This window comes from Tachyglossus aculeatus, chromosome 5, assembly GCF_015852505.1.
Source record: "Tachyglossus aculeatus isolate mTacAcu1 chromosome 5, mTacAcu1.pri, whole genome shotgun sequence".
NCBI lineage: Eukaryota > Metazoa > Chordata > Mammalia > Monotremata > Tachyglossidae > Tachyglossus > Tachyglossus aculeatus.
In genome coordinates this window covers 83,094,067-83,112,928 of record NC_052070.1, presented here as the reverse complement: position 1 = coordinate 83,112,928, position 18,862 = coordinate 83,094,067, and the positions used below count along the sequence as shown (strand labels likewise).

General features: G+C 41.7%; 1 protein-coding gene across 2 annotated transcripts in view; it reads left to right on the top strand.

Annotated features, from left to right (window-relative positions):
- The window catches only part of KCNU1 (potassium calcium-activated channel subfamily U member 1), a 112,607-nt gene that overhangs the window by 13,918 nt on the left and 79,827 nt on the right, over positions 1 to 18,862 (top strand). For both annotated transcript variants that reach the window (XM_038746959.1, XM_038746958.1), the window contains exons 6-14: positions 1,811 to 1,886; positions 3,427 to 3,502; positions 6,861 to 7,031; positions 8,033 to 8,124; positions 10,691 to 10,801; positions 12,191 to 12,296; positions 13,835 to 13,917; positions 14,594 to 14,663; positions 15,100 to 15,255. In XM_038746959.1, the coding sequence (XP_038602887.1) occupies positions 1,811 to 1,886; positions 3,427 to 3,502; positions 6,861 to 7,031; positions 8,033 to 8,124; positions 10,691 to 10,801; positions 12,191 to 12,296; positions 13,835 to 13,917; positions 14,594 to 14,663; positions 15,100 to 15,255 (941 nt within the window). The remainder of the gene's footprint in view (positions 1 to 1,810; positions 1,887 to 3,426; positions 3,503 to 6,860; positions 7,032 to 8,032; positions 8,125 to 10,690; positions 10,802 to 12,190; positions 12,297 to 13,834; positions 13,918 to 14,593; positions 14,664 to 15,099; positions 15,256 to 18,862) is intronic.

The window sequence follows — 18,862 nt, the reverse complement described above, 5'->3', positions numbered from 1 at the left end:
TTCAGTAGGAGTTTGGGGTGTTTAATTAAAAAAAAATCAATTTGTATAGGAATAAAATCCATTCTTTGCGACCAATTCCACATTTAAAGCAAATCAGATCCTCATAGATCACTGTTGTCTTTAAATAGATGTAATGCCCTTGTGGTAATCTGACCAATTGGAGAGAGCACTGGGGGAGGAAATTAGGAGATAACAAGCCCAATTCCCCAATTTGTAGTCTTCAAGGCTATTATGGAACTTTTCAAGGCAAAGACGGCCTAAACTAACACCACATGACAATTTGTATTTATTTGATCTTTGAATCCCCTGGGGCCAAATTTACACACACTCCAAGACTGGGAGAATCAAGCTACTTGTTGTTGAGGCCAGTTCTCAACATATCTCACCATCACTGCCTGCTCTTTTCACCACTGCTCTATTCTTCCACTGAAGCAAGCGTACAAATAATAATCACTGTGGTATTTCATAAGCACTTACTATAGGCCAGACACTGTACTAACCACTGAGATCTAGATAATTGGGTTGGACACAGTACCTGTCCCACATAGGGCTCACTGTTTTAATCCCTATTTTATAGATGAGGTAACTAAGGAACAGAGACATTGACTTACCCAAAATCACACATCAGACAAGTAGCAGAGCTGGGATTAGAATCCAGGTCCTCTGGCTCCCAGGTTCATGCTTTTTCCACTGGGCCAAGCTGCATAGTAGCCCTCTCCATTCCCTCCCAGCCAGGTCCTCGGAGAAATGATGAAAAGGCATTCAGCATGTGCTGGGGAGTTCAGGCTTATCTATATTTACAACTCTAGACAGGATCAGTGCTCCTCATGGCATACTGGTACCCTGTTATCCTTCCATTCCCCTTGCCCCCACCAACTCCAGTCTGTGAAAATGGCAGTAAATGAATCTGACAAGAGGAAAAAAGAGAAGGAAAACCCTAAAATTTATCTGGAACATAGTCTAAGCCAAAAAGACTGTCAGCTTATCCACCTGGTTCTAGAGTATCTCTTTCCCCTTCCCTGATTGCTCTCTCCCTCATAGTATGTGAACCCGTGTCAGGGCAGGTTAATGTTAGCGTGAGCATGATTGTGCTCGTATGGCCTGGAATGTGCAAGAATATATGAGTGTAAGTGAATGTAGGCATACTTGAGTGTGAGATTATGTGTGTATGGGAGGCAGAAAAGAAATAGTAGAAAAAGGAAAAACCAACTGATCAACAACCATTCTCCCACTTAAAAAAGAGGGTTAATTTCATTAGGTAAGAAAAACAGGAGGAGAATTAAAAGGAGATGTAGAAGATATGAGAAGCAGCTTAGCCTAGTACGAAGATCACAGGCCTGGGAGTCAGAGGACACGGGTTCTAATTCCAGTTCCACCATTTGTCTTCTGTGTGACTTTGGGCAAGTCATGTAATTTATCTATGCTTCATTTACCTCATCTGTAAAATAGGGGTTAATGCTGTGAGCCCTATTTGAGACAGCGACTGTCCAACCTGATTATCTTGTATCTACCCCAGTGCTTAGTACAGTGCCTGGCACATAGCACTTAACAAATACCAAAATAAAAGCATAAAACAAAAATAAGCAGTTGATAATGCAATATTTGGTCTTCATTGTATCTTTCTTCTGGAAAGCATACTGTTGTCACATTTATGATCTCATATGTAGCTGAAATAGGGCTAGAACTCAAGTCAAAAATGTCAGTATATTAAAGTAATCATAAATGAACTTTCATCAGCAGCAATAAAAAAAGATACATATCTCACAGAAGAGCCTTTCCCTATCCTGTTCCTCTTGTTTGATTTTTGCAGGCTTAAGATTTTTGCGGGCACTTCGGTTACTTGAACTTCCCCAAATACTGCAGTACCTACAAATCACCAAGACAATGTAAGTTCCTTGACAGAACCTCAACTCCCTAAGCCAACCCCTCTACCTCCATTGCAGATGGGGAGAGAGGGGACAGCTGTAGATATTACCTAGGTTCAGAGGGATTCCAAACAGATCCACTCGTTCCTGCTTGCTTGCTGTGAAGCTTTGGGCAAGCCACTTAACTTGTCTCTGCCTCAGTTTTCTCATAGGTAAAATGGGGATTAACTGTTCTACCTCCTCCTGGGTCCTATTTTATTATCCTGTATCTACCCCAGCTCTTAGCACTGTGCTGGACACATAGTAAGGGCTTAATAAATACCACCATTATCATCATTACTATAATCAGTATTGTTTTAAGTATCATTATTGTATGTGAATGATTTTCTTCTATCTACCCCAGCACTTAGAACATTGTTTGACACATGGTAAGTACTCAACAAATACCATAAAAAAAATCATTATTATTGTAAGGTGTTGAGTGTGTCAAACACTGTTCTAAGTGCTGGGGTAGATGCAAGTGAAATAGGTTGGACACAGTCCCTGTCCCACATGAGGCTCACAGTCTAAATAGGAAGGAGAATAGGAGATCTGAGTCACAGAGGAGTGAAATATCTTGCCCAATGTCACAATACAAGTATTTGGCAGAGCCAGGATTAGAACCTAGGTCCTCTGACTTCCAAGGCCATGCTCTTTCCACTACACAATATTGCTTCTTCATAAGAATGTTTTTTCTATTTGGTCCCACTAGTTGGAAAGCCTGATATTTAGCTAACTCCATTGCTTGACTCCAGTTGTATGGCACAGTGGCAATTTGCAGGTTATGATTTGAGAGCTACTCTTTAGGCAAAGATGAAAGCTGTACAACTACTGTCTTTATTAATCACCTCCATACTGTCCAGGTGAGATATTCCTGTTAAGGGACTGATGGGTTTTCCTCCCAGGAACAACTGGCCAGTTGAAATAGTAAAACACATCTAATGGAAACCTGTCTCAAACTTTTCCTATTTCCAAACCCAAGCAACCTTTGATCTAAATATATTCTAAGGTTTGAAGCCATTGGCATCAACCTCTATTCATTACAGAAGCTAAATTTCCCACTCTTCTGGTCTTCTCAGTATCAACAAATCCTGGAAGGCAGATGGTCTTCATTATATTTCCATACAACTAGGCAGAATTCTTCTTTTGAAAAGACTTTCTCTTCAGAGTGGATCCTCAGTTTGTTAGCCTTGAGAGGTTTTAGAAAAACACTTGGAAGGTTATCTGACCCTCAAAACCAGTCTTCAATTATCTCTGGATCTATCTCACTAAGGATACGTTTGACTCCATGTTTTGCATTTTTTCTTATTATTTAGTAAGCCCCATCTCACCCTCCAAGAAAAAGATGGAAAATTAATATTTTAAAAGTTACATATGATATAATGGTCTGAAGATGTGTCTTGGTGTTTGTATATTTGGTGGGGGCAGTGCATTTGGGAATGTACATTTGTGATTTGAGCTGAGTATTTTATTTAGGAAACTGCTAGAGCAACTTCAACTGTGTTCTCTGTCTTTTCCCCAGTAAAGCAGTAAAGTTATCCAAATTTATATCCATATTTATCAGTACCTGGCTTACTGCAGCAGGATTTATTCACCTGGTAAGTCCCACAATTTATCTGCTCTTTCTCTTCTCTGCTTTTCATCTTTTAGCTAAAGAAGTGAGAGAAATCTGTGTAGCTATGCCTGGATTATCACCACTTCTGCTTAGGTAAAAGAAGGAAGAGCTCCTGGATGTGTAGATCCTGGGAGGAAATTCGTGGGGTTGGAGTTTGGTTGTGCAAAACCTGTAGTTCCATGATGCTTCACAAGGAAACTTTCCCCTGACAAAGTAGTTTCCCCAACCACTGTAACAAGAAAAGAGCAAAGAAATAGAAAATATCAGGCAAAGTAAGGAATGCCTCCTGTAAAAGGTATCATTTAAAGAAGACTTTGAAGAAGCAGCATGGCACAGGCCTGAAAGTCAGAAGGTCATGAGGTCTAATTTCAGCTCCACCACTTGTCTGCTGTGTGACCTTGGACAAGTCACTTCACTTCTCTGTGCCTCGGTTACTTCATCTGTAAAATGGGGATTGAGACTGTGATCCCCATGTGGAACAGGGACTGTATCTAACCCAATTTGCTTGTAACCACCCCAGCACTTAGTACTGTGCCTGGCACATAGTAAGTGCTTAAGAAATATCATTACTACTATTATTATTACTATTAAGATAGGGAGAGAAGAGAGATGACAGTTTTGATTTGGGAATTGTGATAACAATAATAGCGTTAATAAAATACTTAGTCAATTCATTATATTAAACCCTTGGGAAATATAGCAAAAGGACAGGATATGTTCCCTGACCACAAGGAGCTTACAGCCTAAGGAGTTATTTCTACTGAAAATTTCCTAAGTTCCCTATTGCTTCAATCTATTTTAAATTCAAAATAATGGATATCAAATTACCATTTCACATAGGATAACCCCAATTCCATGTTCCAAATCGTTCATAGTGAACTTCTGATCACTTTTCCAGTCTTCACTCCAGTCCCCAAAACCTGTGGTCCAGTCATCCTTCTACTGCCACAGCTCAATTGAATTCTCACAACTCAGACCTCTCTGCAACATAGTAGGCACTCAATAGTACAATTGAGTACTCCAATTGTACTATTAGAGTACAATAGCTCCATCCCATCTCCCCTCCTTAACTTCCATCTTCAATTGCTCACTCTCCACTGGTTCCTTCCCCTCTGCCTTCAAACATGCCCATGTCTCTCCCATCCTAAAAAAACCCTCTCTTGACCCCACCTCACCTTCTAGTTATCGTCCCATATCCCTCCTACCATTCCTTTCCAAACTCCTTGAACGAGTTGTCTACACGCGCTGCCTCAAATTCCTCAACACCAACTCTGTCCTCGACCCCCTCCAGTCTGGCTTCCGTCCCATACATTCCACGGAAACTGCCCTCTCAAAGGTCACCAATGACCTCCTGCTTGCCAAATCCAACGGCTCATACTCTATCCTAATCCTCCTCGACCTCTCAGCTGCCTTCGACACTGTGGACCACCCCCTTCTCCTCAACATGCTATCCGACCTTGGCTTCACAGACTCCGTCCTCTCCTGGTTCTCTTCTTATCTCTCTGGTTGTTCATTCTCAGTCTCTTTTGCAGGCTCCTCCTCCCCCTCCCATCCCCTTACTTTGGGGGTTCCCCAAGGTTCAATGCTTGGTCCCCTTCTGTTCTTGATCTACACTCACTCCCTTGGTGACCTCATTCGCTCCCACAGCTTCAACTATCATCTCTACGCTGATGACACCCAGATCTACATCTCTGCCCCTGCTCTCTCCCCCTCTCTCCAGGCTCGCATCTCCTACTGCCTTCAGGACATCTCTATCTGGATGTCTGCCCGCCACCTAAAACTCAACATGTCCAAGACTGAACTCCTTGCCTTCCCTCCCAAACCCTGCCCTCTCCCTGACTTTCCCATCTCTGTTGACGGCACTACCATCCTTCCCGTCTCACAAGCCCGCAAACTTGGTGTCATCCTCGACTCTGCTCTCTCATTCACCCCTCACATCCAAGCCGTCACCAAAACCTGCTGGTCTCAGCTCCGCAACATTGCCAAGATCCGCCCTTTCCTCTCCATCCCAACCGCTACCCTGCTCGTTCAAGCTCTCATCCTATCCCATCTGGACTACTGCATCAACCTTCTCTCTGATCTCCCATCCTCGTGTCTCTCCCCACTTCAATCCATACTTCATGCTGCTGCCCGGATTGTCTTTGTCCAGAAATGCTCTGGGCATGTTACTCCCCTCCTCAAAAATCTCCAGTGGCTACCAATCAATCTGCGCATCAGGCAGAAACTCCTCACCCTCGGCTTCAAGGCTCTCCATCACCTCGCCCCCTCCTACCTCACCTCCCTTCTCTCCTCTACAGCTCAGCCCACACCCTCCGCTCCTCTGCCGCTAATCTCCTCACCGTGCCTCGTTCTTGCCTGTCCCACCATCGGCCCCCGGCCCATGTCATCCCCCGGGCCTGGAATGCCCTCCCTCTGCCCATCCGCCAAGCTAGCTCTCTTCCTCCCTTCAAGGCCCTACTGAGAGCTCACCTCCTCCAGGAGGCCTTCCCAGACTGAGCTCCTTCCTTCCTCTCCCCCTCATCCCCCTCTCCATCGCCCCCATCTTACCTCCTTCCCGTCCCCACAGCACCTGTATATATGTATATATGTTTGTACATATTTATTATTCTATTTGTTTATTTTACTTGTACATATCTATTCTATTTATTTTATTTTATTAGTATGTTTGGTTTTGTTCTCTGTCTCCCCCTTCCAGACTGTGAGCCCGCTGTTGGGTAGGGACTGTCTCTATATGTTGCCAACTTGTACTTCCCAAGCACTTAGTACAGTGCTCGGCACACAGTAAGCGCTCAATAAATATGATTGATTGATTGACAGATCGATTGATTGACAGACATTGTGTCAAACCTTTGATATATCCATTCATTCTATAATATTTGAGGGCTTTCTATGTCCAGAACCTGATCTCTGCTCTCTGATATCTGCTCTCAAGGCACTTACAATCTCATTAGGAAGTTAGGTAAACTCATTGTACTCATTCACTGGGAGCAGGAGGAAAAATTAGATGGCACTGGTAATGGCAAAAATGTGGAAAATGAATAAATGGATTCCATAAATCTTAAAGTAAATGGAGTATGCATAGATATCTGTAAACCAATGGGCTATGTAAATCTAGCTATCTGTTTTAGATTTATGCACTCCATTAATATATGTATCCTAAGGGGATTGTTGGTTTGACATGACCAGGGACAGTGGAAATTAGTTGGAGGATACCTCCTAGAGGAAATGAATTTTCATAAGAACTTTGAAGATGGGAAGGGAGTTATACTTGTACTTCTGCAGCAGTTTGGTGGATCCTACTGCTTTCAAAGTTATTTCATGAATCCTTTTCTCTTTGGCAGGTAGAGAATTCTGGCGACCCTTGGATCAAGAATAGCAATTCCCAGCCACTGAGTTATTTTGATTGCCTTTACCTTATAGTAGCAACAATGTCAACTGTTGGATTTGGAGACATAGTAGCTAAAACGATTCTAGGAAGGACCTTCATCATCTTCTTCATCCTTGGGAGTTTGGTGAAGAGCTTAATATCCTTTGTATAGCTAAATATCTGAAGTGGCATTCTGCCTGGGCTTTGTACTTTTCTAGGGAAGGGCGGGGAGGAATAGCTGATTTTCTGTCTCATGCATTGTTCATGATTGGAGTCTGGACCAGTTTCAGTAGTAGAAAAAAATAAGTCTTTGTCTTATGGCACCATGTGGCTTGGGTAGCTTGGCAGGTGTACCCTTTCAAAGATGGCAGCACTTGCTTTCTTTCAGTGATGGCCACACCATTGGCTTTCTCTACATGTCACAGCCCTTCTAAAAGAGGTTGGTGGGACAGAAATCATCCATCAGCAGGGTGTAAGTTAGAGTTTCAGAGCCCAGCTGCCATGGGGCCCTCAAAGGGTGGCCATAGTAGTGTTGGAGAAATGCTTTTCTGAAAAATGATGCATATGCTGCAATGAGGTGAGGGAACACATCACATGACATGATGGAGGGAGGCTGGAGTAGTCTTCTTCCACTAAATAAGCTTCTTTGATAGTGCCAAGTGAAGGATTAATTAATTCAATGATATTTATTGAACACTTACTGTGTGCAGAGCACTCTACTATTGGTATACTCTACATTTGGTTGCAAGAGGCAATGTGGCCAAGTGGAAGGAGCATGGGCCTGGGAATCAGAGGACCTGGATTTTAAACCCAGCTCCACAATGAGGATTAAGACTGTGAGCCTGATGTAGGACAGGGACTGTGTCTAATACAATTATCTTGTATCTACCCCAGCATTTAGTACAGTGTCTGCCACCTAGTAAGAATTTAATGAACACCATTAAAAAAAAAAGTTGCTTGCTTAAAAGTTGCTTAAAAGAAAAAGAACCTTGGGAATGCTATTCCTTTGAGCAGAATTCCTCACTCTGTGTTTGGAGTTACAGGTGATCCTTACGATTGATCGGTTTCAGAGTTTACAATTTAATGTAGTTGGGAATGGTCAGATCATATTAGCTATATAACTAAAGCTGTTTTCTGGCCACTTAGATCCTGTTTGCAAACTATGTTCCTGAAATTGTTGAGCTTGTTTCAACCAACAGAAAATATAACAATGCTTATGAAGTGGTAAGAGGAAGGAAGTAAGTTTCTTTTTCATTGAAGTCCTAGAGTTTTAATGATGAAACCTGATTACTACCACATTTTGTTTGGCTCCGTTGACTGTAATGGCATAGGCAGTTATTCATTAGCAAGTATGAGCAGCACTTAAGAATTGCATTTGTCTAAAATTCCAAACAAAATTGGTAGATACATTTCCTGCCCAGAAAGAACATACAGTCTAGAGGAAGCATAAAGCCTACTTCCAACATTTATTGGATTAACTCTGACCCTCAGACCAGTTTGACTTTATTGTCATTGAATGCTTCATTAATATCCTCCCGAATTTTGTGGTTCATCTTTGCTCATTTATCCAAGCTAGCATCTGTTTCCTACTCTTTCCCCCATCACTATGGTCTCTTCCCAATCTTCCTCCCTAAAGTAATTTCAGAATATGCAATTTTCCCCCTTTACCATCTGCCCTCTGAGTTTGACTTTGTTACCTGGTAAAAGTAATAACTGTTCATAAATTATATAAGGAAAAAATGCCGCATCTGATTAACTGAAAAATTATCAGCCTCCATTTAATTACTCAAAGGCTGATTGCCCTGCTTGGGGGCTATTTGTGCTGTCATTCTTCCTGACTTCAGTTATTTGATTGTTCATTAGTACTACTTCCAGGGAATAGTCCAGGGCCTAGAAAGGAAGGGAAATTTAGAAACTATCATTTGGCTTTGTGGGCTTGATAGGAAAAGAAGTTGGGGCTACTGGTTAAAATATACTCTGAGGACTGGGAATTTTCCAGGGGTTTAAATTATTCTTTGTATTTATGGTATTTATTAAGTGCTTTCTATGTGCTAGGCACTGTACTAAGCACTGGGGGCCTTAATGAATACAAGCTAATCAGCTTGGACACAACTCATGTTCTACATGGGTCTCAAGGTCTTAATCTCCATTTTACAGATGAGGTAACTGAGGCACGAGGATGTTAAATGACTTGCCCGAGGTCACATAGCAGAGAGGTGACAGAGCTGACATTAGAACCCAGGTCCTTCTGACTCCCAGGCCCATTATCTATCCACTAGACAACACTGCTTCTCATAAACTGCTCCTCCTTCTACCCCTACTTAATCTCATTTCTGGGTTTGGGGAACTTGGTTTTTATAGTCCTGATGGCTAAATCCAGATTGGGAAATTAGGATATAAAATATGTTGGATTGGCCATATTTATGCAAATGAACAAGTTACCTTCCAAGATTTCCTGAGAAAATGGTATGGAATTAATAACCATAACCAGAGTTATGAATTAATCTTAAAATCCTAGTAATTAGGGAATATGTCACTTTGTTTTATAAAGTCCAAATGCTTGGTACAGTGCACTGCACATAGTGAGTGCTCAAAAATTACTGTTACTACTATTAGTAAATACAGTAGGTGATCTGTGCAATATGGTAGAAAAGGAGGTATGGATAACAACAGATGCAGTTTGGATCTCATTTATCAGGCGGTGAAATGGACTGGGGAGTGATCTTGGGGAGGAGGCAGTTCTGGGCAAGGGAACTTGGAGAGGGAGTCCCTGCTGGGGATTATGGGTGGCCTGGTATGGTAGTAGATTAGAAAGAAGGCAGGCTCATAGTTAGAGTTTAAGGAAAAAGAAAAGTATGCTATAGATAATCCCCAAACTGATTAATCGACTCTCAGATGATCAAGAGTTGAATGCCCTAGCTAAAAATGGCTTTGCCTTGGGACATGAGCACAATAATAATAATGATAATAATAATAATATCATTTATTAAGTGCTTATGTGCAAAGCACTGTTCTAAGCACTGGGGAGGTTACAAGATGATGAGGTTGCCCCACGGGAGGCTCACAGTCTTAATCCCCATTTTACAGATGAGGGAACTGAGGCCCAGAGAAGTTAAGTGACTTGCCCAAAGTCACACAGCTGACCAGTGGCAGAGCCAGGATTTGAACTCATGACCTCTGACTCCAAAGCCCGTGCTCTTTCCACTGAGTCACGCTGCTTCAATAGCATCCCAAGACTGTGAGGGACCGTCTCTATATGTTGCCAACCTGTACTTCCCAAGCGCTTAGTACAGTGCTCTGCACATAAGAAGTGTTCAATAAATACGATTGAATGAATGAACTTGGTTTCCAGCTAGAAACCAGGATGCTTCTGTGGGTACTGTTAAAAGAATGGGCCTTGAAATCAGAGGACCTGCATTCTAATCCTTGCTCTGACAGTTGCTTTTTGTGTGACCTTGAGTAAGTCACTTCACTTCATTGTGCCTCAGTTTCCTCAACAGTAAAAACGGGGATTCAATACCTGTTCTCCCTCCCACTTAGACTGTGAGCCGCATTTGAGGCAGGGACTATGTCTGTCCTGTCTAACTTGTGTCTATCCCCGTGCTTAGACCAGTTCTTGAGAAACAGTAAATGCTTAACAAATACCCTTATTATTATTATAATTATTCACCTTTCATGCTCATTGTCTTTTCCCCCAAATTGACTGGGATTCCATTAGAGGATAAGTAAAATTACCATGCAAACTTGAAAAGAATGAGAGCTTCCTTCTATGAATAAACGACTATGAATTTCCTTTCTTCCTAGATTTATTGTGGTCTGCGGAAATATCACTGTGGAGAGTGTTACTGCTTTCCTACGAAACTTCCTTCGCCATAACAAGGGGGAGATAGTCTCAGAGATCGTTTTCTTGGGAGAGTAAGTGCCCCCCCACACGAGTCTCGTGTTGTTTGCGTACTCTTGAAACTCAACCTTTGTGCCACTCTCCAATGGGAGTAGGGTCTTTTTGTTGAAATCTCCTCAAAGTGAGGGCTTGAAAGTGCTGTTTGTCAGGCTGCTGGCCTTTCACCTTGGAGTGGGGAAACAAGTTTTCCTTCAGAGCCATGATGAGGTGAAAGAAATGGAAGCCATTTGCACTAACTTGGAGAAGCAAGCTCCAAACTGTAACTCACAGCCTCACAGACCACTCATAGCCCAGCAAAGACCTTTGTTTTTCCAGGCCCCTTCTCTCTTTAATAATAATAATGATGGAATTTATTAAGTGCTTACTATGTGCAAAGCACAGTTCTAAGCACCGGGGAGGTTACAAAGTTATCAGGTTGTCCCACGGGGGGCTCAGTCTTCATCCCCATTTTACAGATGAGGTAACTGAGGCCCAGAGAAGTTAAGTGAATTGCCCAAAGTCACACAGCTGACAATTGGCAGAGCTGGGATTTGAACCCATGACCTCTGACTCCAAAGCCCGGGCTCTTTCCACTGAGCCACACTGCTTCTCTTTCTCATGCCACCCCCGCCCCTCCTACCAGATCCCAGCCACCTATATTTGGGGATTTGGTGGAGCGTGGGGTAATTATGCAGCTGGGAAAAATCGAGTTTTGGCCAGTATTTCTGTTGAAAGATGAAAATGGGCAGAAGTGATCTAATTCTAGGAATTTTACGTGCAAATGGAATCTAAATCCATTCATGGGGAGTTAGACCTGAAGAGAATCCTGGGGGCTTACTTCCATATCCCTCAGCCATCTATAACCAAGGGCTAGCTATATTTAGTATAAGATGGACATTGAATGGAAATTACTGCATAGAAGCAGTTTGCCTAGTTGAAAGAGCACAGATATGGGAGTCAGAGGACCTGAGTTCTAATCTTGGCTCCTCCACTCGTCTGCTGTGTGGTCTTGGGCAAGCCACTAAACTTCTCTGTGCCTCAATTTGCTCATCTGTAAAATATCTGTTCTCCCTCTTACTTGGACTGTTAGCCCCATGTGTGCTCAACCAGATTATCTTATTTCTACCCTAGGGCTTAATACAATGTTTGGCATAAAGTGCTTAACAAATGCCACAATTATTATTATTATTATTATTATTATTATTATTATTATCACTATTATTTTGACTAGTTGACCCCAGTTGCAAATCAGGGCCAAACATTTGGATCTCATTTTGTGAGAAAAATGTACATTAATTGAGTGAACTGAAAATGTTGAGCAAGGCATGAAAAAAACTTTAGATTTATATTTATTACATTATAGGAAGTAACTATACTTAAGGGAAAATGTGATCCTTTATCTTTCAAATTCTTCCTTTGCTCAGAGTTCTACCCTCTCTGGAGTTAGAAACTCTATTCAAGCGCTACTTGGCTTATATTAGTTTCTTCTATGGATCTGCATTGAAGTGCGAAGATTTGAAGAGAGTTGCGGTAAGATCTCATTTTTTCCCCATATTATGACCTCTCCAATCAATATACAGAAGTGAAGGTGCTAGAACATATCAGATGCCCTTAAGAATTTTGCTCTTCCTACTTAAATAGTGAAAGAGAATATCAGATAATGACAGCCGTTGGTCTAATTTTTTTTAATGGGAAAATAATTTAAGCTTCCCCACCAAAAATATCTGAAGAAAAGTATCTTTGCATAGCTCTAACTTTTCTTTTAGAAACTATCTGGCAAATTAATCTAAAATCCAAGTAGTATGACAGAATCTTTAAACACTTCAGAACAACTGTACTCATCAGTAAGGGCAAATGGTAGGTGTCAAAGGGGCTTCTGGGAAGAGCAGGTCCATTTTTTGCTATGCCCTCTAACACAAAAAAAATCAGGATTAAAGCAATTTGCCTTTGTCATGGCAAAAGAGAAGTTAAGCATAGAGTGTGGATCCTTATTTAATCATTCCACAAATCATGCATCCAAAACAAAATTTATAGCAGAAACATCATGGCAGAAGCATCACAGGAGCTGATATAAACTCCTGTTCTAAACTTAAGATCCATCCCTTGCACCTTCTTTTTACTACTTAGTGTTTTCACAATTACACAATCAACGGGAGTAGAAAGTGAATTTTTGAAGGGTGGAGGTATGAGGGCATACTAATCCCTGGGCTGAGATAACAGGCAGGGAAAAGCAGATTTCCCCTCCAGATTGTAAGCTCCTTGTGGAAAGGGAACATGTTTACCAACTCTGTTGCATTGTACTTTCCCAAGCACTTAGTACAGTGCACTGTACACAGTAAGTGCTCAAAATTTACCATTGACTGAGAAACAGCCTGGCTTAGTGAAAAGAGCACAGGTTTGGGAGTCAGAGGACATGGGCTCTAATCCCAGCTCTATCACTTGCATGCTGTGTGACCTTGGGCAAGCCACTTAACTTCTCTGTGCCTCTGTTACATCATCTGTAAAATGGGGATTAAGACTGTGAGCCCCACGTGGGACAACCTGATTACCTTGTATCTACCCCAGTGCTTAGAACAGTGCTTGGCACTTAGCACTTAACAAATAAGATTATTATTATGGTTATTATTTAGGATTGACTGAATATTTCCATCTCCCCTCTCCCTTAAGCCATTTGGGTCATCCTGGATGTCCATGGCAGGCTCTCTTGGCCAACTCTTAGACAAAGTGGATCTAGGATAAAATAATAACAATAATAATGGTGGTATTTGTTAAGTGCTTCCTATGTGTGAAGCACTGTTCTAAGCGCTTGGGGGTATAAAAGGTGATCAGGTTGTCCCACGTGGGACTCACAGTCTTAATCCCCATTTTACAGATGAGGTAACTAAGGCACAGAGATGTTAAGTGGCTTGCCCAAGGTCACACAGCTGACAAGCAATCCCTCTTTCCCATGTCCCAACTGCATATGCAAATCCACTTTATATTTTCCAATTCTCAAGTCACCCCCCAGTAGGGAACTTGCATTTTCCAAATAATTAACCCAGGGCCCATTTTTTAATCTCGAAGAGCAGGTGGAATCCGCAGATGCATGTCTGATTATAGCCAATCCTCTGTGTTCCGATTTACATGCAGAAGACACTTCTAATATATTGAGGTAGGAAAATAAAATTAGACATTGAATAGTCCAGTGATTTATTTTCCTGCAGCTACCAAAAAGGAGGGATGGAGGCTCTAGCCATGAGAGGACAGGAAACTTTGGGATAGGTGATGTCATGTTCAATAATAATAACTATTATTATAACTACTATCATTGATAATAATCCTTATGATCACCAATAAAATATTACATTTCTTCAGTACCCCTTAAATATCAGAGTGTATAGAGGGACCAGGAAGACAAAATGTCTACTTCTTGCAATGTGTACTCTTTTTAGCTCCTCGACTTTCCCTAAATTGTTGGAACTTGAGGGCTACTTGTTTTGCTCATGTCCATCTCACCATCTTAAAACTTCATGATGAAAAGTAAAGGTTGAGGAGATTTTCTGCCCCTCTGACCACAGCCCTTCCTTTTCTCAGTAACCTGAGTCTTTCGCACTTCAAAGCTGTCTCTGAAATTCTCAGTCATATTCACCTCTGTTTAAACAAGAAAAGCAGGTTTTCGTTCAAGTTGCCTGTATATTCTGGCAACGGGTTGGTTACTTTGAGATATATAAAAGCCACGGCAAATTTTATCTAATCTACTGAACAAATAATGCCACCTCTGAAAGATTTCATTCACTGAAAGTACTGAGCCCCTAACAAGCTAATGAATTTCTGGGTTGTTCATACAGGGTTCTCTCGATCAAGAACTACTACCCCAAGAGCAGGGTCATCATCCAGATACTTCAGGCTCATAATAAGGTAATGTAAACAGCCCAGGCTACGTAATGCCCTTCTGCTGTAATCTGCATGTGTCATCCCACATTCATGTAAGTAGGACAAACTAAGGCATTCTTCCATCCTTTGGTGAGACATTACGGTTAACCAAGCTCAATCCAGTAGCAGGTGCACACCTCAAGGGGACATTTTGGCTCAATCCCTGTTCCAATCACTTAGCTTCCATTAACTTTCATTGCTTTGGCTAACAAAAGGGGCCCATTTGTGCAACTGAGTAATACTAGGCCACCCAATCCAACTGGAATATCTAAACTGAGGCCTTTAACTCACTCAACTGACTAGAAATAGAGACCGAGTCTTCATCTTAGTTTCAGAAAATAAAATACTCCCAGGAAGTTCTCTCCCACCATGAGCCCTGAGTTTATCCCTAATGGTTGCTCTCATTTCTACCGGGAAATAGGTTCTGCTGCCGAAGATACCCCATTGGAACTGGAGTTCTGGAGATAACATTATTTGCTTTGCTGAACTCAAGCTGGGATTTATGGCCCAGGGTTGTTTGGTGCCAGGCTTATGCACCTTCCTAACCTCCCTGTTTATTACTGAGGAATCCAAAAAGGTAATTAGCCAAGGATGTTGTGGGCAGGGTTTAGCTCTCTTTGTTGCTGTATTGTACTTTCCCAAGTGCTTAATACAATGCTCTGCACATAGTAAGTGCTTGATAAATACAACTGAATGAATGAATAATAGTAATGATAGATATAATACTAACTCAAAAGCTGTGTGGGTGGCACAGCTGGATTACCGTATTTACTTGTATCATTCTATAACATTAAAACAGGGGTGGGTTAATACATGGGCCACAGAAAAACTGAGTCTAGAAATAAGGAAAGCAAGGGGGGAAAGGAGGAGGAGGAAAGGAAGGGAGGAGGAAGAGAAAGGTAAGATGGCACTTAAGACAAGCCTATTGCACTCTCCCAAGTGCTGCATTCAATAGGCTTTCAATACATAGTAATTACTCTCCTCTCTATCTTTGTCACCTTCTTTTAATGATGGTATTTTTTAATACTTACTATGTGCAAGCACTGTTCTAAGCACTGGGGTAGATACAAGGTAATCAGGTTGTCCCACTTGGGGCTCACAGTCTTAATTCCCATTTTACAGATGAGGTAACAGAAGCACAGAGAAGTGAAGTGACTTGCCCAAAGTCACCCAACTGACAAGTGGCGGAGCAGGAATTAGAACCCACGACCTCTGACTCCAGAGCCTGTTCTCTTTCCACTAAGCCACGCTGCTCCTCACTTAACCCTTCTATTCCTCTTTCCAAGGCCCTGACAGTTTTGCCTTAATGAATTAACTCCCTCTTGGAAAGAACAATAGCTTGGGAGACAGAGGACCTGGGTTCAATTCCCAGATGTGCTGTTTGCCTGCTGTGGGACCTTGGGGAAGTCACTTAACTTCTCTGTGCCTCAGTTTTCTCATCTGTGAAATGGGGTTCAATTCTCCCTCCTACTTAGACTGTGAGCCCCAGATAGGACAAGGGCTGTGTCTGATCTGATACTCTGGTATCTACCACAGTGCTCAATATAGTGCTTGGAACCGTAAGAACTTAACGAGTAACATGATTATTATGATCTGCTTTGTCATTCTCACCAATATGGTCCTCCTCCCCTATCCAGAAGACCACTGCATACAATTATCTCGTACAAAAAACAATCTTTTACTTCCTCCTTAAAAATCAGAGTGGGGAAATTGTGCAATTGTATCAATGAGTAATGAATGAACATTTATTTACTGTGTGCAGAGCACTGTGCTAAGTGTTTGGGAGAGTACAATACAGTGGTGGTGGTTAACACTATCCCTTCCCACAAGGAGTTTTCAATATTGCATCTTAGTAAATGCAGTATGAAATTATTTGAATTTAAAGTGAATAGCTTGAACAAATGGAGAGCTTGTTGGACTGGAATCTAAAGGCCAGGGTTCAAATTCCAACTCCACTGATAACCAAGTCTCAACCTTTAGCAGTTAACTCTTCAACCTCAGCTTCTTCATCTGTTAAATAGGAATAATACCTGTTTCTGCCCTATTCCATAAGTTTGACTTGTATTCAATCATACATACAAAAATGCTTTAAATTCTAATGAAAAAAGGCTCAATGATGCCTCAGAACTCAACAAATAGGGGCTGTGTATTAGTCAACAAAAGCACTTCTCTGATGCTCTTTGCTTCTAATTTTGAGGGCTTTCTAACTTGACTATTTTTCCTTGTTTGGTGTCTAATCTCACTATTTTTCTCTCTCCCTACTGTGTTTGGTAATTGCACCTGTGATTAACTGCTTTTCAACTTTGATTTCACTCCTTGATTAAACTATGTTCCTTGAGTTACTTAATGTACATACTATTATCTTTATAGTCATCAAATCCAACAGATATAGGTCTTATTAGCCATATGGAAGCATTGTTAAAATCTGGTAGTCAGTAGGGTCATCCTCTCATCTAAAAGACAGCTTAGTTGATTTCTATTTTCCACGATCAAAGGACCACGGGAACCCAAGTGAGCATTCCAGGCCTGATAGCAGAATCTACTGCAGAGCTCATATTTTCAGAGGTATCTGCAGAGAGAGATTTTGGCCAGAGGGGACTGGACTTTATAGGCTTAAATGGACTTTCTGCTTCTTGAAGCTGCTTCTCTATTTCTGCCTTATTTTATGTATTTTTTGCACCCCCCTCCCTTTTTCCTGATCTTTTCCTGGTGCAGTCAAAATGAGAGAGAGGGGGGAAAAAAAGCAACAACTCTTACAAGCAAGGTACTAACTTTGGAGCACATAAAATTGCTCTGCAATTCTCACAGCAAATGTGAGACGATATAATAAAGAGATAAAAAGAAATAACCATCAGGCATTATGTTGTCTGAATACGACTCCTGCTGCCTGTTACATCGCATATGCTTTTACTATCACCTAGTGGCCATTTGATATGTCTCCAGTAAATGGCCTCTGAGGGAATTGAATTTGCCTGTGTCATACGTTCAAAGAGTGGCAGAGAATTGGAGTATCTCCTCTGATGGCTGTGATCTTAATCTCTCACGTAGTTTAAATAAATGGGATTAGGATGAAATGTACAGACTCTATCTTCTTGCCTGGAATTATTGATGGTGGAGATGCAAGACACCTTTTAGGTTTTCTCCCCTTGTCTGAAAGTCGAAGTCTCCTCACTGAGAATAATCAAACACCAGTATTAGGTGCAACTAGGATGCCCTTTGGTAAAATAAGGGAAGTGAGATGTATTGTCAAGTGCTTTTCATCTGATGGGGTGTTCACAGGCCCCTTCAAGAAATGAGACTTAGGAAAGAAAGTCTGAGGGTAGGGTAAAATTTTCTAAAACATTGCTGAAATGACTCTCACCTGGAACTAGTAGTAATAGCATCTATTAAGCACTTAGTGTATAGAGGTAACTGTAAGAAGTGCTGATCTTCAGAAATCCCCTGGAAGAATGCTGATAACAAGGACTTTTTTTTTTCTTTTCCAAAAAATGTCCTGGAGCCTACGCATCCAAGCCTGTTTGGGAGATGGGGATGGTGTGGGAGTGGACAGTGGTGGTGAGAGCTAAGAGTCCCTGAGAAGTGTTTGGTGAAAGAAATGATGGCTGCTAGAAAGCACATCAGTCTAGTCATATTGGGCAAACAGCAGAGAGCATTATGTGTGATGCTGGAAGGGACCAGATATATTGAAACATTGTAATCTGAAAGACTCGGAACGGAGGGTCTGGGCATGGTGCTTACATAGGTGGGAATAATTGTTTCATTAACCATTCCTTTAAGGTGACAGGAAGTGAGCTTTTAGTGGTGTTGCAGCTACAACATGCTAGAGGCAGCTTTAAAAAGAGTTCTCTCCACTTAAGAGGAGCAACGTGGTTTAGTGGATAGAGCACAGGCCTAGGAGTCAGAAGGACCTGGATGCTAATCCCGGCTCTGCCACATATCTGCTGTGTGACCTTGGGCAAGTTGCATAACTTCTCTGAGCCTGTTACCTCATCTGTAAAATGTGGGTTGAGTGTGAGCCCCATGTGGGACAGGGACTGTGTCCAATCTAAGTGACTTGTATCTACGCAGTGTTTAGAACCATGCTTAGGATGCAATAAGTGCTTAACAAGTACCCTCATTATAATAACTATTATTATGATTTTTCTATGCTAGGTGGATGCACTCCAGTAGTTGATTTGCATTTG